The sequence below is a fragment of the Filicampus tigris genome, chromosome 19 (genome assembly GCF_054856515.1).
Source record: "Filicampus tigris isolate MCC_2025a chromosome 19, RoL_Ftig_1.0, whole genome shotgun sequence".
Taxonomy (NCBI): Eukaryota; Metazoa; Chordata; class Actinopteri; order Syngnathiformes; family Syngnathidae; genus Filicampus; species Filicampus tigris.
Genome location: NC_141235.1, coordinates 7,953,323 through 7,976,129, shown reverse-complemented (window position 1 = coordinate 7,976,129; position 22,807 = coordinate 7,953,323). Strand labels below are relative to the sequence as shown.

General features: G+C 42.4%; 2 protein-coding genes across 7 annotated transcripts; one reads left to right on the top strand and one right to left on the bottom strand.

Moving 5' to 3' along the window:
- The first annotated feature begins 269 nt into the window (after window positions 1-269).
- kctd17 (potassium channel tetramerization domain containing 17) lies at window positions 270-13,901 on the top strand. 6 transcript variants are annotated; one of them, XR_015082688.1, is made up of 8 exons: window positions 271-677; window positions 6,295-6,403; window positions 7,287-7,378; window positions 7,811-7,957; window positions 9,167-9,292; window positions 9,943-10,073; window positions 13,656-13,715; window positions 13,817-13,901. XR_015082688.1 is itself a non-coding variant. In XM_086017420.1 (7 exons), exons 1-6 carry the CDS (start codon window positions 345-347, stop codon window positions 10,030-10,032), a joined length of 846 nt encoding a protein of 281 aa, XP_085873546.1. In that variant the 5' UTR covers window positions 270-344; the 3' UTR covers window positions 10,033-10,073; window positions 11,575-13,531. The 6 variants fall into 6 exon arrangements, 5 of the variants coding, with proteins under 5 accessions (XP_085873546.1, XP_085873543.1, XP_085873547.1 ...); XM_086017420.1 differs by lacking the exons at window positions 13,656-13,715; window positions 13,817-13,901 and adding an exon at window positions 11,575-13,531 and having other exon boundaries at window positions 270-677; window positions 7,814-7,909; XM_086017417.1 differs by lacking the exons at window positions 13,656-13,715; window positions 13,817-13,901 and adding an exon at window positions 11,575-13,531.
- Window positions 11,818-22,685, bottom strand: gucy2cb (guanylate cyclase 2Cb). Its single transcript, XM_086017510.1, has 27 exons — window positions 22,583-22,685; window positions 22,057-22,169; window positions 20,800-20,867; window positions 20,506-20,721; window positions 20,066-20,187; window positions 19,883-19,985; window positions 19,620-19,734; window positions 19,387-19,528; window positions 19,072-19,154; window positions 18,841-18,961; window positions 18,625-18,706; window positions 17,900-18,008; window positions 17,753-17,806; window positions 17,605-17,676; window positions 17,435-17,539; window positions 17,184-17,270; window positions 16,807-16,939; window positions 16,600-16,737; window positions 16,357-16,433; window positions 16,104-16,195; window positions 15,706-15,864; window positions 15,413-15,605; window positions 15,116-15,290; window positions 14,871-14,969; window positions 14,630-14,724; window positions 14,461-14,537; window positions 11,818-14,006 (listed from the first exon to the last, which is right to left on the bottom strand). Exons 1-27 carry the CDS (start codon window positions 22,683-22,685, stop codon window positions 13,811-13,813), a joined length of 3,129 nt encoding a protein of 1,042 aa, XP_085873636.1. The 3' UTR covers window positions 11,818-13,810.
- Between the last annotated feature and the right edge of the window lie 122 nt (window positions 22,686-22,807).

Below are 22,807 nucleotides of genomic sequence, written 5' to 3'. Positions count from 1 at the left end.
TAGAACATCATATGCGCAAAATAAACGTGTTATAAATGGCCAGTATTTGTCATGTGAATTGCGTGTGTAAAAATAATTTGATGGAAAAAAGTGCCAAGAAGAATGTATCAGTATTGCTATCGATTATATTGCAAGAAAAAGTAACGATATCTAATCTGTAAATTGGGGTATCGCCCATCACTACTGCCTGCTAAGCAAACGGCAGAGGAAAAACTACCAAGACCACAATGCACCAAGATCTTTCCAGGCCACGCCCAGAACTGCTGCGGGGTGGTAACCGATAGAAAACGCGGAGACACCGACTCGCTGGGCACCACTCTGCGGGGAGAAGCGCCCTTTTCCAAATGGCCACTACGGCGGACGACGAGTGGGAACCTGCGCTCCACGGCTGCCACCACCTCAACAACAACAACAACAACAATAACAACAATAACAAAGACAACGAGGCGGGGGACACCGCGACCTCCCCTCCGGACAGCTCGACAGAGCCCGGCGGGAAGACGTCGCAAACCGTCGGTAACGGTTCGGTCATTAACCCCGGCGGAGGGAATAATGGGAAGTGGGTTCGGCTGAACGTCGGCGGTACCGTGTTCCTGACGACGAGGCAGACGCTACTGAAAGAACAAACTTCGTTCCTGTACCGATTGTGCCAGCAGCAAGACCTGCACTCGGACACGGTGAGCCCGACCACGACACCCCGACCAAAGTCAATAATATATAAATATCAACACTCTTCGGACAGTCCATAGGCACACCTGCACAATGCAATGAGAGCCAATAGACGAGGTGTTTCGAATATATTCTATTATAGTCCAATTGTATTTAAATACCTCTTTGAAAGTCCTTATCTGTCCTATTATCTGTTTTAAAGCACAATTTGTTAGTTAAACTCAGATTGGCTTTTGTGTGTAACACAGTGCGAAGAAAACATTTTGTGCCCCCCCCCCCCAACTGTCTGCGGCGACTATAAGTAGTATAATTCGTCTATAGAATTGTTATAAGTATACCTCTGCCTTATTAAAGTTGAAGTCAACCCAAACATAATTTTCAAGAACATCTTCTATGTAAGCCCACTAGTTTAAACATGGCATTCTGATAAATACTGCGTTTGCGGAATAAGAGTTAATCCACTCGTTTTTAGCCATCTCTGGGGGCGGCCATTTTGTCACATCGTCGACTGAAAATGACATCACAACTACTCAGGGCTCAGGTAATGGCCAATCACGGCTGACATGTTTTCTGAAGCTGAGCCATGACTGGTCGTTACCTGAGCCCTGGGATGGCTAAAAACGGGTGGATTTTTCTGCTTTACTCATATTCTACAAACGGAATATTAATCAGAATGCTGTGTTTCAATAAGTGGGCCTGCTGGGAACATATTTTTGAAAAAAAATTCCGCTTTAATATTGAAGAAAAAGATGAAAACTTAGTGCCAACTACTGTAGTCATCATCTTCCAAACCGCTTATCCTATATAGGGTCGCGGGGAGTTGCTGGAGCCTATCCCAGCCGTCAATGGGCGAAGGCAGACTACACCCCGAACTGGTCGCCAGCCAGTCGCAGGGCACACATAGACACTGTCACTGAGCGGGAATCGATCCCACGCTGCCCGCACACAACTCAGGCGTGTGTACCACTACACTATCAGCGGACGCCAACTACTGTAGTGGATCTGCAATTACATTTAATTGTGGTACGGCAAAACAGAAAAACATGCTCCCCATGTAACATACGCCACCCGTAGCATCACACTGCACCCTCACAGGGGGGGGCCAACCCCCATATTTGAGAGTAACTGGTGTACGGCAATTTAATTATTCAATATCCTACTAGTGCACTGAATTGTCCATGTGCTAGTACAATTCAGTGCACTGGTAGAATGACTAATTGTCTTACTAGTGAGGACAAAGAGTGTACTAGTAGTCTCCACCTTATCACAAACACACCTACTGAATATCCTCCATCGCTGTACGACATATACCGTATATGTCTAACGTTATAGAGCGTAGTGACTTGAATTGTCTTAATAATGAGGACAAAGTGCACACTAGTACATGAACATTCACTGCACTAGTTGAATATCAAATAAATGCTCAAATGACTTGCAGATGTTGAATTAAGCAAAAAAAAAAAAGTCACATACACTCCTTTTTGATATGCACTATACATAGTGAAGCATGTGCGTGTGTCTCTCAGCATCCTTCCACGGTGTGATTGTAGCTGGGATCAGATGGAGGAACACGTGCCTTCTCTTCTGCAGGGGGCTGCACGGTCCCAGTGGCTGTGCAGCAGCATCCTATGTGGAGTGAGAGAGCGACATCCTTGTCACGTGCGGCATTCCCAAAGATTACAAATGGGCCATATTTGGAAGGATGCTGATTTATTCTGCGTCTGCCGTTTGATATGTTGATAAGTAGGCATGTGCGATAGGAGGAGAGGAGGCTTGGGGTCGTTGTCTAATGCATATGCTCATTGCCTCTTCAAAATGCCGCTGAACAATCAGTGAGGGATGCATATGGCGTTTGCAGTACAAGATTATACCCACTTGTACTTTTTGCTCATATTATTGATGAGCAGAATTTTAATATAACGTTTACTATCGCATTTTTTTCCTTAAAATGATGTATCGCGTAGGATACGCAATATACAGTATTGCTAAGAAATTCATCCACGCCAAGTCATGGTGGAGCAGCCCACTGTAAATCGGAAATCAGGATCTGCAATTCATTATTCAAGCAGCATTGACTATTCCCAGCAGTGTGGGCTAATGCGCCTTTGCCGTTGAATATAAAATTATTCGTTGTCGAACCTGGCAGCACGTTGAGGTAGTATTTCATGAGTGGAGTTTGCACGTTTTTCCCATTCTTTTGGGTTTTTTTATGTGGACATTCTGGCTTCCTCCTACATTCCAAAAACATGAATGTTTGGTTCATTGAAGACTTGGTATGATTTAATGTCTTAATCCCTTTTTCACTGCAAGGTAGATCTCTGTCACTTGTATTTTTTTCTGGACACTACTATTTTTGTCCTGCATGAAATAGATCAATCCCCAATTCTTTTTGTGGTGCTGGAGAGATGTTTAGCAGCTTTTGGCTGCTGTATCTCACTTTTAAACTCCAGTGTAAATGTCAACTTTATAGATGCCCTGTCTGCTGTACTGCCAGTGTGTGCATTGTGGATAAGATGTTAACCATGGCGCACAGGTTATTTCCTGATGCGAGGGAAAAAAGGAGCCATCTATTTGAGGTACGGTGTTTATTTCTTTTTATGGAAGTAAAACAGCCAGCAAAATGTCCCTTACAATAATATGTTCAATGCAGCCTCGATAGTCTAAACTTGATATTCTGATTAATATTTTGTTCGCGGAATACGAATTAAGCAGCGAAATCCATCTGTTTCGATCCATCTCAGGGGGCGGCCATTTTGTCACTTGCTGTCGACTGAAAATGACATCACAGTTGCTCAGGTAACAACCAATCACGGTTCAGCTTCAGAAAACAGTTGATGTAAAAAAAAAAAAAATGGGTGGATTTTGCTTCTTAACTCATATTCCAGAAACGCAATTGTAATCAGAATGCCGTGTTCAGACTGTAATTGTAAAGACATTTTTTGGGTTAACTTGTTCTTTAAGTAACTCTAATCTAAGCCCATGCAGCAAATAGTGTCTGCTAGCATTTGCTGGAGGGTTCTAAATAGCTTATTGTGCCTACTGCAGAGCATCTTCAACCTCAACAAATGAGCAGATGTTATTTTTTAGTTGTTTTTTTTTCTTTTTTTGGGCACTTTTTGCCTAACAGCAGCAGACACTCCCCCTGTGCTGACATGACCGGAGTTCCCCTTTCATCGTCCGAAGATACACAGGATGTCTCCCCTTCGCATCTTTATCTTCACTTTCTCCGTCCTTGTCGTTGTCACCCTCGGCAGGCATGACTCACTTTTTTCTCTCCCCTCTTCCTCACCCGCCTCTCATTCTGTTCCCAACAGCGGCAGCATTGAATCCTGAAGGAGATACAGTGTCACGCTTGCTATATAACAAGAGGCAAGCCATTGTTGAGGTTGCACATGGTTTATAGACGTCTAAGCTCCTCTTTTGAACCAGATGGCAGGCTTTTCCCACTTGAGAGACACGTTTGAGTGTTTCTTCATCCGTGGCAAAAGCGGCGCGTTTTCAGAGTTAGGAAAGACGCATCGTTTCCATGCAGTGTGACGTTTGACTGAGGTCGAGGTTGTCTTATGAACGCAGAGCTGCGGTCCAGCTGCCAGCTTGCCCAGAGGGGAAATGTAGTTTCATTGCATAATCACTAAGTTGCGAGCAAATTCTGGTCTTACCCGTTTGAATAACAACAGCGGCAGTGGGGAAATCGATGTAAGATTTTGAGCTTGTAATCCTTTTTATTCGGTAGGTTAATCTTCAAAATCGCGATTATTATCAACGATGAGCAAGCGCAATTCTCGGTCGCAGTCAAACCTCCTTAGGCTAACCGCCCACTAGCCTGGTCCCTTCCAACATCACTTTTCCCATATCGAGTAAAAATAGCCCAAATGGGATACATTTGAAATTATTCCACCCACTGGGCCACTAGAGAGGTTTTTAATAACCACTTCATGTCAAAGTTTATGCTCGCTTGACAACTTGCTTACTCGCTCATTCTTCATTGGCTTCTATTTTTGTTATGAATGCAAATTGCAGCGTTTACACCAAACACACCAGCAAAACAAACCTCATTTCAGACTCGAGGCTTGCGCCACACATTCCCCATGTTTTTCAAATGTATTTTTTTTTTCCCTGCTGGGTGAAACAGTGTAATATCTTTCCATGATAATTGTCCCCGTCAAAACACATTGACAAGCACATGCCAAGTAACAGGTGGCACTGTAAGTCTGCCCTTGCCAATTTAGCCAATGGGAATTTTTTTTGGGAAAAGTTAACATAACAACAACGGCTAATAAAGACTGATGGAGATGTGAAAGGCAGTTACTGCAGACTATCATTGTTGATGATGATTGATGAAGTTAATGTCCAACTTGATACTTGAATGATGTGACATGATCGAGTTGTAACAGGATTGGAGGATTGCAGATTATAACCACATAATCCTCTTTATGTCGCCCGAGTGTGTGTAGTGTTTGATGCTGATGAAATATTTCAGCAGATCACGCTGGCGAGTTTCAAACAAGTCGCGTCCGTGCGCATTTCTGCCCTTTCCCGCCCCTTTTGATTTGACTGGAAATATCTCGCCCATCTCACGGCACCGACGCGGATTCCGCCGCAAGTCTGAACTTGCGTTATTACCTCATCTGTTACGTGATGATATAACACACGGGGAGACAAATGTTTACCGAACAAAAAGCCCACTGATGATCATTTGACTGAATAGTGCTCGGGCATTTAGGTGAACTTGAACTTCTTTTAATATAGGTACGCAAATAGTCTTTGGTTTGCCTTCACAGATGGAGTGGCATACATCATTTTGGTAAAATAACCTTGTTGATCTTTTGGATGGTATTTCAAGATGCTCAAGTCTCAAAAATTGCACATACACTTATCGTTCTCATCAGTTAACACCACAACCGAAGTGTAAAAATATAAACTCAGTACGTGTCTGTGCGACGCACTCCAACCATTGCAATTAGATTGCTTGATAAACCATGTCAATGCAATAGTGCAGCGACTCCCAACTAGCCAATCGCGCTCAGAGAATGGAGACAGGCTTTTGCTAGCTACTGATGGCTGTGCGTACTTAACCTCTCCAGGGAGTCATAATCTACTTGTCTGAACTAAAATCCTTCACAGTCCAGTCGAGGTGAAAAACATCCTCTTCTAGACGCAATGCGCATTGAAACATGGCTAAAAGACGTCGAATGTGAAAATATTTCCTTCCACAAAGTGACACCCGAGCTTGTACAGTTTTTTTTTTTTTTTTAAGAAACTGACGCATCCAGGAAGCTCCTGCCCACTGTTGTCAAGCCCACACTGGCGAGTCACGTTCGCTCGACCTCCGCCGCCCTTCTACTCTCAACACACTCCGGAATTCTCTGCACACGCTCACTCCCGACCCGAAACGAATGTGATTATACTGTAGCTGTCCTCATCCGTCATCTTGAAAGTCAAAGTTTTGGGGGGCTAATAGCCTTCCGTGTTGTGCTTTTCAAATTCTGTCCATATTTATGGTGCTTGTTATCTGTTACTTCTAATTCTTACCCTCCAAGAACAATTATTTCCGAAGAGAAATCTACTGTCAAAGATTTTGTTTTTGGCCACCCAAATGTTCACGATGATTCTCTTATGTAACAGGATGAGACAGGGGCGTATGTGATCGACAGAGACCCCACCTACTTTGGACCCATCCTCAACTACCTGCGACACGGCAAACTGGTTTACAACAAGGAACTCGCTGAAGAAGGTGTCACTACTTTTGACTCTTTATAGATTCAGTCAGTTTATATTTTCATAACCTCTTATCCAAATTTTACAATGTGAGACACCCAGCTCATTACAACGAGCACGTCACATGCCAAATAGCTCTCGCGTCATCTCCTCCCCCAATCCGCATGTCTGACGCAGTACCAAGTCTGACCTTTTTATTTATTTATTTTTTTCTCCCACCAAGTCTGACCTATGAGAGATGAAATGGTGACACAGGGCATTAAGACTGCAGGAAATTACCAAAAAGAACAAAAAGGAGAAGTAGAAGAAATGGAAGAAGCTTATCTGGGAGTTACTGACTCGTGCTTGGTCGTTACCTGAGCCCTGAGCAGTTGTGATGTCATTTTCAGTCGACAGAAGTGACAAAATGGCCGCCCCCAGTGATGGCTAAAAACAGGTGTATTAACTCTTATTCCCCAAATGCAATATTTATCAGAATGCTTTGTTTCAACTTAATGGGCCTGCATAGAACATATTCTTGAAAAAAATACGTTCGGGTCGACTTCCCCTTTAAGAACACTCCACACCACAGGATAATCTTCACATCTGAATAGAGAAAATGTTTTTATTCAATACTGTGCATATGCAAATGAAATACAATCCAGCAGTTATTTGTGATGTATCGTCTACATAAAAAAAACCAAAAAAACAAAACATAAAACTTAATCTAAAACAATCCACCACCGAGTTGCAGTTTCCCACACTCCAGTGGAAAAGACAAACTTCATGACATGCCACTTTCGATATTAATTAACGGTACTTTCCGATATTAAATTTGTGACAAATGAAATCAAGCGCCGGAGGCTACCCGTTGTCTGCATGCACAAGCTGACTTGTGTGTGTGTTCCTTTTGTTCCAAGGAGTCCTGGAGGAAGCCGAGTTCTACAACATCACCCCTCTTATTAAACTCATAAAGGAGCGGATCCTAGAGAGGGACTCCAAGTCCACGCAGGTATACCCCAAATCTCAGCTTTACCGATGAAGTATTCAGTATATCAGTCATAAATATCGCACCAACGTTGCCATAATGGTGCATCTGTGTCAGTGACTTGAGATTTTTGCACTTCTCAAAAGAGTGTGCCGCCCCGCGGCCCCTGTTTCTCTCTCTCCTTTCTCTTTCAGGGTGGGTGCACTCACACTTATATAATCACAGCCCTCCCCAGCATCCTCCCACTCTCCCTGTGTTGTGTTGTGTTGCACTGCACTTAACCGTACATGCCCGGGGGTCACATGCGGCGTGCTCGTCTGAAAATAGAAAAGGCTGATTTACTGACAGCTCAATTAGTTTCTCATTTGTACATGGTGTCTCTTATCTGGTCGGGTCCGTTTTGGTTCGACACGATGGGACTGAAATAAATTGCAATTGTCTGGTCCTCTACACCAGCAGGTTCCCCCTAAGCACGTCTATCGAGTGCTGCAGTGCCAGGAGGAGGAGCTGACCCAGATGGTCTCCACGATGTCCGACGGCTGGAAGTTTGAGCAGGTCAGCGTGCGCGCCTGCAGAAAGCCCCGCACTGGACTACTCTGGACTGTGGGTTGGACTCACGCTGCTGCTGACCCTTCAACTTTGACCCCCTCCCCCACGGCCCCGACCCGAGCCCTACCTGCTGCACTTCCTTTAGCTTTACTCAACCCTAGGCATAATGTAGCCTCCGCTTAACAATTATATGGAAGCGCCAGGCTGCGTGCAGATGATAAACCACAGTTTTAAAACCCAGATAGCGACCACATTCCCAAACCACATTTGCTTCTAAGAAGCCTGACAGTTGTGGTTTTATTCATTTGTTAAGATGCGATGCAATAGGGCTGTGCAATTTATCGAAATTCAATTACAATTATTGTACTCCACAATTACAAAATTAGCATAATTGTAAAAAACGATTATTAATATGCATTTATATCCAATGCACTATGTTTGTTTGCACACAGGGAACTCATACTTGAATTTAAACAATTACACTGTTTAAAATTTTTGATAAAATTTTGGTTGCAGCTTACATAATTTTAGACTTTCAAGAAAATTCATTCGTCTTTATATTTTTAACGTTTAAAAGTTTTCTTGCTTTGTACCAAAAAATAAATGATCGTTTGAATAATCGTGATTTCAATTATGACTAAAATGAACGTGATTACTATTTTTTTTTATAATCGCGCGGCCCTGTGATGCAATTTACTGGAGATATTTTCAAATATCAGAATCTGCTGAGTGGACTGAGTATTTTTTTTGCAATTCAAACGTTTTGTTTTTTTTACTTGCCAATTTTTGATTGCTCTTGTTCCTCAACACAAGAGACATCGCTTTAAATCTAAAGTTACAGAACAAATTATGCCATATTTCCTCTCACCATGGTGGCACTAAGTACTTTGTCTCTCAGTGCTGATCTTGTCTTTTGAGGTGCACAGCTTGAATTCACCTGACGCCAACTTCACACAGGCTTCCCGCCAAGAAATCAGGCTAGCAGTCACATTTAGCCCCTCTCTTCCCTGCTTTTGCCCCCTTGCTCAAATGCACACAATACAAGCTTTGCTTTGCATACCTGTAGTTTAAATATATACCTGTTCGCACCAGTTTGAGACGCTTGTCCTGTCCACCGCTGAGTGTGCACCAACCGGCTGCCCGCTCCCCGACCCGACCCAGCATGCATGAACACCAGAGTCTCTCCTCGCTCACGTGTTTTTCTTCCTGGGTGAGCTTTACTTCCTGCTGATAAGCCTCCTCTTTCTGTGCGCCCGCGTTTAGATGGTGAACATCGGCTCGTCGTACAGCTACGGAACCGAGGATCAGGCGGAGTTTCTGTGTGTTGTTTCCAAGGAGCTTCACACGCCTGGTTCTGGGCTGGGTACAGAGCAAAGCCACAAAACAAAGGTGAAAGAAACTCAGCTTCTCACACACACGCGCCAGGGTGGGGCGCTATGACGGTGCCAAGAAACTGTAAAAACATGCCCACAAGTAGATATTTGGGACTTGCGGAATTGCACAACTGCATTTTTTGTGCGTATTTTGTTTGTGGGAATTGTGAACAAATCTAGGAATGCATGGACCACAATCCATCCCACTGAAGATCTTACATGGAAGGAAAAATAAGCATTTATTTCGTTTTTGGTAAAACGATAATGATGAATGATGATAATGACAATTTAAAATAATAATAGGTAGATATTAAATGTATAACATTATTTTGTACCATTTATATTGTGTGTCAGTGTGGGGTTCTTTCTGTCCTCTTGTTGCATATGTGTGTGTTTTGTGTGTATTCGTGCTTTGACTCCCACCTGGAAAGGCTTCAAATGTCACTCACCTACAAATGTCATCCACTTCATCTCTCACCCACCTCTCCTCAAGTGACCTTCCGCTTCTGGTTTCACTGTCCTCACTGTTCTCTCTCATTTGGATATATATTGTCGTTATATATCGGCCTGCTCACTGGCACTCATTGGCGTTCATTTTTTTTTTTTGTTCATTTTCTGTCCATTTTGTTTCCCCCCCCTTCCCTCCGTCCTTCCTGCTGACCACAGCCGACGGAGACGCAGGAGGAGGACGCAGCGAAGGAGGAGGAGGCAGAGGGAGGGAGAGAAACCACACCGAATGAGTGGCTTAGAGAATGAGGGAGTCTTGTTCCTTTGTTCCAAAGCGAGTCGGGGAAAGGGTGAGGAACTGTGTTAGTGAGCTGTGGGTACATTCCACTGTGTGTGACTGTGCAATGTCAGTTCAATTCAGGGTGTTTCATGCCACGGCATTGGGTAATTTTGGGGAAGAAAAAAAAAAAAACATTGAGTGACGTCATGTTATGCAGGAAATAAAACGTCTGGAAAATGCTGCACTCATGTTCTGCACATGGTCGTCATATCGAAGTATCTTTGTTTTTGGTTGCATCTCAGTAAATTAGAGTACAGTGAAACTGCCCATATTTGCAGTTCGCCATTCACCTAATGTTTTTCTATATTCCGTGATTGGCCCAAAATTCCCCTCTTTGCTGTTTTTGTATGACATTGCCGCCATTTTGATGTTTGTGCCAAGGCAGTATGTTGAAATCAACTGAGGAGCTTCATTCCAACAAAAACTAGTGTTTTGCCACCATCTTGTGGCATCTGTTCAAAGGTGTTCAAGTGCGATGACGAATTCCATTTGGACAAAAAGTAGTGCTTCAATGCTAACTTGTGTAAATCTTTTGAAGCGGCCTCAGTTGCTGAATTTTGCTATTTCCGTCAGGGACACTAGTTATGTAATAATAATTGAAATTAGTTGTGACCAACTCGGGAAATTGTGTTTTTAATTAATCTGTATGATTGAATTAACATGCTGAAATAAATGAACTCCTCTATGATATCCAAATTTATTGAGATGCACCTCTAGTTTGTTTAAATATGCTCATCCCATTGCCCAAAAATAATCTGGAGTCGGCGTGCCACTCGGTAGGTTCTGCAGTAGGTTCAGAAATACAATTTAAAAAAAATACAATAATAAAGATTAATACTCGCCTTTGGGTAACACTGTCAGAGAGATCAGAATTTCTTTTTGAAGATTGTTGTTTACCGGTGTGTAGGACTGCACTGTATGGCAGTATACTGAAAACTGTTTAGAGGCGGCTCACAATGTACAAATGAGAAGATTCCGTCTATTGTGCATGGTCAGATGGGAATAAGATTGATTTCAGTGGCTCAAACGGTCAAAGGGTTAATGAGATCAAATCCTGTCCAGAAAATATGATTCCATTTCCTGTTCAAAATAGATCAAATGTCTTCCTCCAGTGCAACTTGTCATCATGACTGCACCCAGCGAGTGTGGGCGCACACACTCCCACTGTTCCTTTATTACAGACAACGCAGGAGTGCAGCGAGCCTGTGGGTTCTAATTCCCAAGGCCGTGACATGAAATATCCTTGACCGTTTATTGCAACAGTACTGACGTTACACTTGTATGTTCTTCCCCCGCCGCCGCGTTCAAACAACGCCGCTCACACATACACAGGAGCGTGCGCATTTTAAGACGTGGCGGATGTATGTTTTTGTTGACGCTGCCCGGCCATCACATACGTCCCCATTTTCAGCATCATTGCTGTCATGGCAACCCAACGCCACTAGAACTAATGAAGAAGCACTGCGATTGAATATGGTTGCAGTCGCTAACTGTCTTGTTTTCTTCCACAGCTTTTCCAGATCCACGGCTCCCGGATGTAGACATGACAAGAACCTAAATTATTTATTTAGGCTCATAACAACATCCTGTACGGGGAATGTGTGTGCATGTGGTTTCCAACAGACAGCTGCTGGAAATAGATTTGTAGCATTTTTAATCGGTTTATTGACCAACTTAAACAAGGATGAGCTGAAACAATACATAGTTGAGTACAGCAATATTCTCAAAAATAGTTTCCAGGGACTTTACAAATAGGAACAGCTTGTGCGTTGCAAGAAGTATCGTGACAGTTTAGTACATTTATGACCAAAGATTTTGACAAACCTGAACCACAATATGATGAATTTGTGTATTGAATTCCCAATGACGTCTCCGTGGAAGCAGTCATAGAATTAACATCCAAGTGATGCATTTTTTGATGGCTGTTATCATATCGTATCATGAAGGTAGGATTTGATTGATTGTCACATTTTACAGGTGAATACGAAACACCACCCAATATATTGAACTTTTGACTCCGCCCACTGGGATTATCTCCCTTCAAGACCTTTTTGTCAGTGGCAGACAGCACGACGGAAAACACACATGCATGCAGGCCACCGGCAGTTTTTGACACACCCCAAAAAAATTACACCTAAATTAAGATGCAAATACAGCAAACTGTGTTTTTGTAGATGAGAATACAAACTGGCAAGATCCTCGCAATACACTTGTAGCAGGATTAATGTTAGTATCAGAAGTTTAGCTGATGATAATCATATCGGTGGTATTTGGGATGACTGAAAAAGTTCTGTTTTGTTCTCTAACTTTAGCTATTTTTTAACATGTATCATTCAGTGCCTTGTTCAAGCGGCAAAAGACTGACATGTCAAAATGGTCATGGTTGTTTTTATTTACATTTTAGAATTCGCTTCATGCGTACTTTGCAGTCTCATTTGGAGTCCAAGTTTAAATTTAATTGCAAGAGAGTAGTATTTTTCAGCAGGCGGGGATAAGTATAGGAATACATGCAGCTGCTTATTTGTGCTAAATAGGGTTGTTGTTGAGGGCATGAGCTTTTTTTTTCAGTCTTTTTTAAGTTCTTTTGTATATTTGTCTTATTTATTATCAAGCTTTCTCTTGAAATGTTTCTCTCCAAAAAAAAAAAATCAGGGTTTTGTTGTAGGGGTGCTCATCAATTGGGCTGTTTGATTTTTTTTTTTTTTTTTTGTATACTGAATAGTTTTAATGTTTGACTGCTCCAATGGTCTTGACCTGCACAAAAATCTGGCACAAGATATGCTGGTATGTTTTGGACAGCACATCCACGTGTTAGCATTAGTTCCTATCAATCCACCTCTGTTTGCATGTCGAGGGTGCTTCCCTACATCCTCATGTAGTGTTTATGAATTTGTACGCCACTCATTAAATGCTTCCTGCTGTATTTGATGTGTAAAACGTATACAGGGCAATTATTTATGTACAATAACAACAAAGATGGAACGTATGTGAAACAAATGTGGATTTAATCTGATTATGCAGCCTCAGTGTACTTAAAGGGGAAATTGTCTTTACAATAATATGTTCTATGTGCCCCCACTAGTCTAAACATATTGCGTTTGTGGAATATGAGGTTAGCAGAAAAAAACATCTGTTTTTATGCACCTCAGTGGGCTGCCATTTTACCTTGCCACTGATTATGTCATTTTCAGTGGACAACAAGTGGCAGTACACGGGAAAATGAGTGATAAAAAAAAAGTGTGGATTTTTCTGTTTAATTCATATTCCACAAAAGCAATATTAACCAGAATATCACCTTTGGGCTAGTGGGTGTGCATAGAACAAATGTTTGACTTGAGTTCCTCTTTAACATAAAATAAAGTGGCAACTTAATTCATTCGGACATTCTGAAAAAACAATGTTGTATTTTATGTAAATGAATGGCTCGACTCGACAAGAAAAATAAAACTTCCTTTTGTTATTTTTAAAGTGTGGTCTTATTTTACTCCCTCGTGAGCGCACGTATCTTTTTTGAATGTTATAGTTGTAAAAATCTTCCTGTAGTGTCACGAATAGTGTTGTTCACTCGCCTGTACTGCTTTTTTCCCCAAAGTCATCTGGACGTCACCCTAATGAGGACAAATGCAAGAGAAAATACCTAACATTGTGGCTGGTGAGTGAATAACTGAAATAAAGATGACCAGATCCATTTTGTATATAAATATTCAAAGGTCTTTCCCTGCTGATGTTGTTCACACAATGTTTTGCCTACAGGAAGGTGCTCAGGGTGTTATCCACAGTGGCCAGATGCAAATATTCTGGAGGTTCCACCTCGGATCTTCGCCCCTTGTCCTCGCTCCGACTCAGAAGTGGCCTCTTTCGGCGCACGGACCCTCGGGAACGTCGCTCCAGACACGCCAGGATCATGTGGGCGAGGTCCTGCTGGAGCCGCTGGAAGTTCTCCCTGGAAAAGCAGGTCAGTGTCGATTTCAGTTGACAAGTCAAATCACAGGAAGAAGTTTTTGGGTTGGACTCTGATTTTGAAAATCAGCTTGACTTGACAAATTAATAGTGTCATATTTCTGAATATAGTTGTTGCCCTTTTGTTAATAAAACTTGACGCCGTGTTCAATATTACACGTTCATTAATGATCATATTGGTGCGACAGTTAAAGCACATTATTAGTCGTCACTGGAGTGCCTGATATACTGACTGATAAATTCAGATCAATTTTTTAAAACAATGTCTGATTTGAGACAACTTTAGTAATAATAAAGTGAGCGCTTGATCCTGAAAAAGAGTGCCGTAGCAACCCGTCAATCAACCAGCTGGTATAGAAAATTGTTGGATCGATGCATATATGAGTATAGTCCACATCGATCGGTTGAGTATTTCAGCAGGTACAGGATTTGCATACGTTGTGGGTGGAGTCGGGAGGTCATAGTCTTCGCCCGTCTCACCGGTCAACCAGTAGGTCGTCTCTGTTCCTTTACCCTGGGAAAGCATCAACACACATAAATGCTCGAAATATTGCGATGAAGATTGAGCTTTTTGTCCGTGGCTTTTTATCATAAATACCATGCTACCTTCAGATACGTTTCGCCTCTGTACTCGTACTCAAACTTGCAGTCCGTCCTGGTCAGGATATTAATAGTGGGCTGACTGACGTGGATCCGCAGGGCTGCCGCGCAAAATGTCAGAATCATTTCATTAGGTTGACCACGAGATGCTCTAATTGCCCAATGACAAATGTCAGCGGGCAGGAACCGACTGGCACGCTGCGTTAATGTCGACATAAATCAGTTTGCTCGTAAAGAGCATGCTCACGGTGGCCCGTAGACTCCATTCGAGACGCCGTGTTGACCGTGTCGCCGAATAAACAATATCTGGGCATCTTTACGCCGACCACGCCTGCTGCACATAGACCTGAATGAAAAAATGCAAGTTTGTAGAAGAACCTACCCGTGCCTTCTACAATAAGAATGTAGTCAAATCGGTAGCTACATTATAATCCAACTGTGGAAGTGGATCAGAAAATGGAACGCGATTGTCAGATCAGGACAAATGTCTACCTGAATGCACGCCGATGCGTATCCACACAGGGATGCCAGGCAGGTGTCGAAGCTGGAAGTTCCCCATGAAGGCCAAAATGTCCAAGGCCATGCGGCAGATATCCACCGCGTGCCTGTTGCCGTTACGGTTCGGTAGACCAGACGCCACCATGTAGGCGTCACCGATTGTCTCCACCTGAGAGTCGGCGCGAGAACAGATGACACCAAGTGTATTGCAGGTGACCCGCTCAGCTAATTTGGCTCCAACGCCAAAGTACATAACTGCGAGGCAGGCAAGGAGTGTATGATTCCTTGTACCTTGTAGACATCGTGGTGGTCCAGAATGCCGTCGAAGCCCTTGTAGATGTCGTTGAGCATGTCCACCACCTCCATGGGCGTGCTGTACTGGCACAGCGTCGTGAAGCCCACGATGTCGCTGAAGTAAACGGTCACTTCGTCGTAGAGCTCGGGCTCCACGATGCCGGTCTCCTTCAGGCTCTTCACCACGGGGCTGCCCAAACAAAACACGTTCATAAGAGGAACTCTTTGCGGCCATCTTGGATGCCGGGTCAATGCTTCGAATGCAACTTTTCATTCAAGCGTGAACACACCGTGGGAGAAGCATGAAATTAAGACAGTCCGCTCGGTCCCTCTCCATTTTATAAAGAGCCGTTCTTTCTCCCACCAGGTGCTCCAGGTTTTTGGAATACATCTGCAGCCGGCGGATCATGTTGTCCATGTAGCTCTCATTGTCTTTGTTGTGAATTTTACTAGAGGAGAAATGAGAGAAATTACATAATTGATTGAAACTGCTATCAGGCTTTCATTGGATTGAAAGTGTTAAAGTGAGTTTGATTTTGAAAGACATTGTTATTTCTAAATATTTTGCCCTCACATGTAGCTAAATAGGCTAACTAAAAGATAACAAAACCCTCTCAGTCCAACAACACTGCACTGACTATAAAAAGCAAAGTAATTTTTTTTTAATGTCAACAATCATGACATTTACCTGATAATTTTCCCCAAACAGCTTTCTACCTTCTTGAAATCTGGTCTTTTCTCAGCATCCTCCTCCCAACAACTTTTTATCAACATGTATACCTAGGAGCACATTGAGGACAAAAAAACATGAATGAATGTTGATGTTTTACCTGATAAAGGCAACAAATAGTTTCTATATGACTTTTTAACATGCATGTTGTAGTAATGACGCAATCACTGGGTAATCAGGACAACGATGCTCAATACAATAGCAGCTTTACCTCAATTTCTTTCTCTGTAGCTGTGCCAAAGCCCAGATCAGGTCTGAAGTAGGACATGATGACCCTTGTTAACTTTTCTGGGCACACACAAATGAAGTCTGGTCACTAACACTGAACAGGGCATTGTTTATGTCAAACCAAATATAGGTTTAGTGTGTTGTTTTACCACACATTTGCACCAGTGATAATCCATTCAAATCATTTTCTATACAAGATGGCAAATATTGAAAATGTTTGTTTCACCCGCGCGGTCCGAGCAGCATTCAGTGTAGAAAGTTGATTTCCTGAGAACGATCTCCTGAGCGATAATGGCGAAACTGTATACATCTCCTTTTTGCGAGGTGCCCTGTTTCCTCAAGTGCTCGGGTGCCGTCCACAAGTCTGAGAGGAGACACAAATGGCATCGGTCAATGACGTGAAAATCAATTGAATGATGTATCGCACTTTTACCTCTGCCAGGCTCGAGAAAAGAGTTGCAGCCAAAATCTGTGATCTTCACCACCATGCGGTTGTCCACCACACAGTTGGTGGACTTGAGGCGTCCATGCACTTGGATGGCACTGGCATGCAGGTAGGACATGCCCTGCACAGACGGATAGCATGGAGGAGTGATTAAAGCTTGGGCGCCCTCTAACGGCAGAAAGTTGGCTCTGCAGAATCATTTTCATGAACGCAGGTGAGAGACACTCATATAAATTATAATTATTTACTATCCAATGAAACCCTGCGGATTTCTGGGTTGGCATTTTCAAATCCACCTTTTCACAGAGGCTCAGTTTTTTATTTAGAGGTTCGTTCACCAGTGAGACATTTAATTTGCGTGTCACCTTGGCAATGTCATACATGACAGAGATCTTGAACTCCCAGTCCATGAAGGTCTCCTCTGGGTAGGACACCTTGTCATTCAGCACATACTGCATACAGTAAAGGACAGATACGCTGTGACTGATTAATTCGCATTATAATCCTCAATTCATTTCTTTATTTAGCAGGTCGTCATTCACATGCAGTTTCTCGGGGAGATGAGTTCCAAGTATGCAAAATAAAACTCCTCGGAGTGTGCTCATGTCATACTTACCCTAAGCGACCCCCGCTCACCATACTCAAACACCCCAAATACGCCCTGATCGAACTTCACCGTGCCATAGAACTTGGTGAGGTTGTAATAGTCGATTTGCAGGAGCTGCACAGAACAGGGAGTAATCATTAGAAATAGAAAAGTCGCTTGCCCGTGTGTGTGTGCCTCACCGCGTGAAGTTCCGTTTTCTGTGTCTCGTTGAAGTTACCGTCCGAGTGGTTGAGCTCCTTCAGGATGACGATCTGAAACATTAGCAGCGGCATCTACGATCAGTAACAAATATCACGTACACGCGAAGCTCTTCAGTTGTTCGACTACCTTCTTGTCATAGTGTGCGCGGCGGATTTTATAATCCTTTTTTCTCTCCTCAATCTGATGGGAGATGATATGAAACACACTTTAACACACAAAAGGGGAAGTGCATGATTTACTTCTTTTTTTTTTTCGGATGTTTGGATTTCATACCTTCAGGTAGACTTGGTTGAGCGAGTTGTCCTCCAGCAGAGTGACAAGATCAGAGGGGATGTGGGAGATGGACCAGCGTTTCCTCAAGAGACGATCTCTCCTGTTCTGTCTAGATAGGCGATCAAATATCATATGCAGGTCTGTTTCAGTAAATTTGAATCTCGTACAAAAGTTGATTTTTTTTATCAGTAGTTTAATTTTAAAAGCAAAACTCATATTTAAAAAAAAAAAGGAAAATGCTTCATATGTATACGTTAATCTATCGCCGCTATCCTGTGAAACACACTTAGGTCCATTTATTTATTTATTTATTTTATTCTTATATGAATGGGGTTTCCGCGTTACAGACATCGCCTAAACGTGAAAAATTTGAAAAGTAACAAAATTGGCTATATGTGTTTTTCACAGGGCAGCGACAATATATTAATGTACACACATAAAGCATTTTCATGTGTTTAATATGAGTTTCGCTTTTAAAATTAAAATACTGAAAAGAAATCTACTTTTATTATGTATATATATACATTATACTACACATTTACATTTTTGATCTAAGTAGTATATACTGTATATTAAATATATAAAGATTATTTTTATAGCACAATGATATTGATTTAAAATCTTTTTATGTACTCCATTGTTTGTCCAATTTTCACAAATTCCCGCGAGTACCGACATCATAAGACTACGTGTCCCATGAGCCTCGGCACTTTAAAGGAGCTCACCTGTAGAAGATGAAAGCAATGATGGCCACCACCACCACGATCACAGCCAAGACGATGACGACGATGTCAAGTGACGCCGCCTCTGGGGGAAGAACAAGTCACACTTTTCCAGGTTCTGGACTGTAAAAAGATGTATCCGGGTTCCTATCTTGCTACGTTAGCACACCAAGTTACCAACTATTTGTATGTTCAGCTCTGCAGTGTGCAAATACACACCACTGACTCTATCTTCATCCGGCCTGAAATTCGGAAGTCTTGTCCCCCAGACAAAGGAGGGATGGTCCTCAACTTGTATGGTCAGGTTGTGTTCTGTGTCAAACTCGAATAAAATACCATACTGCGGAGAGAACAATATACTTCAACTCCATCTAGTTATGCTGCATACATTGTATAGATTTATGCATAATTAGATCACGTGGCAGCGTTAACCCTTGAAAAAGCCGATACCTTGTAATCATTAGTGGTGTAAATGACACAAAGATTCACGTCTCTGTCTCCCTGCTTGTCGAGCCGATAGTTCCCTGCGATGCCTGAATGAGAGGACCAGGCATGTTACCACGGTAACCAGCTGCCAGCCACCTCTTCCATCAAGTGGCTGAAAATGATTGACAGGCTGGCAGCCGCCTTCTGCCGGACGTCGGGCCCGTCCGTGGCCGTCATGTCTGCTGCCCTTGGTTTTCCACATTATTGCTCGACAACACCAAAGGCTAAGCATGCGCATCCATAACAATCATGAGATGAACATTAACTTGGGTCGCTTACCTTCAAACGAGGTGTTCCTAAGGTAATTCACAGTGACATACGGCATCTGCTGAGCTGCTAAGTGAGGTTTGGTAATTATTTCCCTAATCACCCGACTAACCAGTACCACTGAGTCGTGGTAAGCTGCCATGTAGTCATTCATCTGCATGGTGAGAAACATTTTTTTTTTAACTTCTGAATAGTGTGTAAAAAGAAGAAGGCTTCCGTGCTCGAACGTTTCTTCAAAGGCTTACTGTGTTGTTGCTTTTCAGGTCTGAGTTGATAGTGTAATTCCTGGTGTTGGGCATGGTGAGTACCAACACATTCTTCATGGATGGAAGAGACGTTGCGTTGATGTAATATTGATCACTGTGGAAAGGAGGCAAGTGAGCATCATTGCAATTGAATGACGAGTTTGGTCACGGAGCGAAATAAACTCTTCCAAGGTACCACTGAAGGGTGTTTTACTTTAAATGCAGCGTGTGCATTAAGTCGCACACCATGATAAAGTACTGACTTGTAGAGATCGATAAGGATGAAGAGAATCTCACTGCTGTCCGCTTCTGCTGTGAGATTCTTCACCTCCACAACATCCTTGACAGAGCCGCACATGATAAATACTGCAAAGAGAAAAGGAATTAGAAATCTCTTTATGGTCACAGTATGATTCTGGAGGGTGTTTGTCCCAGTGAAGACTTGCAGTTGCTTGTCCTGTTCCTGTGCGACGAGAGGACTCTTTTCAGGTCCTCTGGTTTGCGCAGCATCGTTCTTTTCACCTTCTGAGCAAACAAGTGTGGGGCTGATTCCAGCGCATTTATATACCTGTGAAAATTACATATCTTCCGTAATGCATTTTTTTAAATAGCACATCACTTTTGGAATGTGTGTGGTTGTTTGTCTATGTGTCCTGCAATTGGTTGGCAACCAGTTTTTTTTTTGTACTAGCAGGTGTCATATATAGAACTGGCTAAGGCCTTTGATTGAGACATCCACAAGTTATTAAATATAGACAGTAATTAAACTGTAGCATGATAAATAACATAACTTGCTTTTCACCAGAGGGTCGAGTACAGAGCCTTGAGGTATGCCGAAAAATCCAAACGCATTTGTACAGATCACAATTGCCATGTGTTCTCTCACCAAAAGCAGTCCTCCGTGCTAGTCGGTAACTTGTACACATAAGCTGTCTCCCACACAGGCTTGATGGTGTTGTTGTCTTTCCAGAAGTGGACGAAAAAGTCCGAGATTTTGCGCGCGGGCGGCAGGAGACGCTGCAGGTTGAGCGTGTTGTCACAGGCTGGTCCGAAGCTGCCAGCTGAGAGGATGGGCGTGCTTAATTTCAGACCCTTCTCAGCACTGACACAGGGAGTGAAAGAGGACGTGAATATGGCATATCGACGACATCCTCGGAGAGATGTTTGGAGATGCACTTACTCGACCAAGGGGAAAGTGGCGTATGTGCATGTGGGGCCAAGCACGGCACAGCCCAGACTGTTTGAATGCTGCGGAGAAATCACACAGTGAGTCTTTTTTTCGACCTCATACATATGCTTGAAATATTTCAATTGGATTTCAAATTCATACCTACAGTATGAACTGTTTTTTGTGTATATTTTCAACTAAAGACTGAGGTCGATGTCCCCATTGGAATGTAAGGTAAAATAGACCTTAAAAAAACGCCTTTTAGTACGACAGGTGTGTGATTCCCGACCATTGTGTCACAGGCACATAAAAATCATCAGGTTCGTCATGAGAAATCGCCCAATTTCACTTGGTTGGTCTGAAAAAAAAAAATTTTTCTATAAATAATGTATTTTGGGTCACAGTTGATGTAAAAAGTTCAAATGACTCTGAGGTAAATCATTTTAAAACCTTATCCACCATTAACCTGACCTATAACCTACAATTAAATTGAAATAAAAGTTGTGATCTTTTCAAGAGGTGAAGTAAAAATAGGATGAAATAATGCAGTTAAAACTGGGAAGAATTGTTTTTCAGACTTAACCAATTACGGTACATTTGTCATGTTAAAAGGGACTCAGCACACATCTGACACTAATCAAAGGGCGTTCAATTCACAGCAAATAACCTTCAGATGTTCAAGTAGGCTTTTCCTGACATGTTTTGTGATAACACTGACTGGTACTTGAAACGGTTCATAATTCCTTCCATCTTGACTAAGGCCTGAACTAATTTGTATAATAACCACCTCGGTGTGGGTATTTGTGTCTGGTGATTGAACATTTTTTTCCTTTAACTCTTACATAAATGAAAGCCTTGCATTTGTCACTTGTTGACCAATGACTGATTACCGGTAGATTGTTGAGGTTGGGGGGGGGTCGGCAGATAGTTCCTGTTTGATTACATCAGAGAATGACCAAATCAGGACAAGACAATCTTCCTGGTAGATGATAAAACTATCAGACTTAGTTAATAAATGAATAAAATGACCTGTGCCTTGCAAATGTATAAAAGAGAAGCTCAGAGAATTGTGCTTTCAATAACCACTATGTATGCTTATTAAACTGTATTAAATAATCTTTACTCTGAATCCAGGTCTCCTAGATATTGAGTAAATGTAACTCAAATATTTGGTGATGTCCATGCGCCACATACACACAGTATAATGGATGAATGTTTACCTCCATGAGTAACATAGTAGTATGAATGAATATATTCAGATGTACTCACCAAAAGATTTTTTAACTCAGCCACTCCTTCACACGCGCTACTGTGGCAGCCTCTTTTTCGATAGTAGGTTGTGTTGAAACCACCAAATTTCACAGTGAGATTGAATTGTGTGTCTTTCATATGTTGGGTGGAGACATAGAAAATAGAAAGGGCAGACAAGTGGACGTATTACTGTTTGGTTGAGTGTATCTCTCGGCGGGTGGTAAAATCAATAGCTTGTCAATAAATATTACCCTGCATCAGTACCGTACTGGTGTACTTTACTACTTCTGTGGCGTCCCACAGGGAACTTGCATTACAAGTTAGAACAAATCTAAACGTGTCAGGCTAAGATTTATGAATCTGACAAATAACATCATCACTTATTATTAGTCATTGCATCACTTGAAAGCAAGGACACAAAAAAAAGGGGATACGAGGAGGGAATTGAATTTGTGCTCCGATGGGGAAAAATGTAAACAATAATGTAAAAATGAGACGGCAAACGCGAGCCTAGCAAAAGTGCAAATTTCAAGCCTTTTCTTACCGTTTACTTGCACCCACTCGGACTCCAAGGCCTTCAGTATTTGTCCCCGCACAAACTTTAAGCTCCAGGGAGACTCCTCGTCATCCAGGAGGATCACGTTCATAGAGACGCCTCTTAAACACTGTCTGATACCATGATGCGATGCCATGAGAGTCCCAAAAGCGCACAACCACAAAAACCATCCCCCTGAAGCCATTTTAGCTGGATTTATTCTCTTACACTAGA

What these genes read in the sequence shown, in the direction of transcription:
- kctd17 (XM_086017417.1), top strand. Translation starts at nt 345, where the DNA reads ATGGCCACTACGGCGGACGACGAGTGGGAACCTGCGCTCCACGGCTGC. An exon ending in AAGACCTGCACTCGGACACG is followed by an intron (nt 678 to 6,294) that starts GTGAGCCCGACC and finishes CTTATGTAACAG; the next exon opens with GATGAGACAGGGGCGTATGT. An exon ending in CAAGGAACTCGCTGAAGAAG is followed by an intron (nt 6,404 to 7,286) that starts GTGTCACTACTT and finishes TTTTGTTCCAAG; the next exon opens with GAGTCCTGGAGGAAGCCGAG.
- gucy2cb (XM_086017510.1), bottom strand. Translation starts at nt 22,685, where the DNA reads ATGAACGTGATCCTCCTGGATGACGAGGAGTCTCCCTGGAGCTTAAAG. An exon ending in AGCACGGAGGACTGCTTTTG is followed by an intron (nt 20,188 to 20,505) that starts GTGAGAGAACAC and finishes TAATTTTCACAG; the next exon opens with GTATATAAATGCGCTGGAAT. An exon ending in TCATGTATGACATTGCCAAG is followed by an intron (nt 16,940 to 17,183) that starts GTGACACGCAAA and finishes CCGTCTGTGCAG; the next exon opens with GGCATGTCCTACCTGCATGC.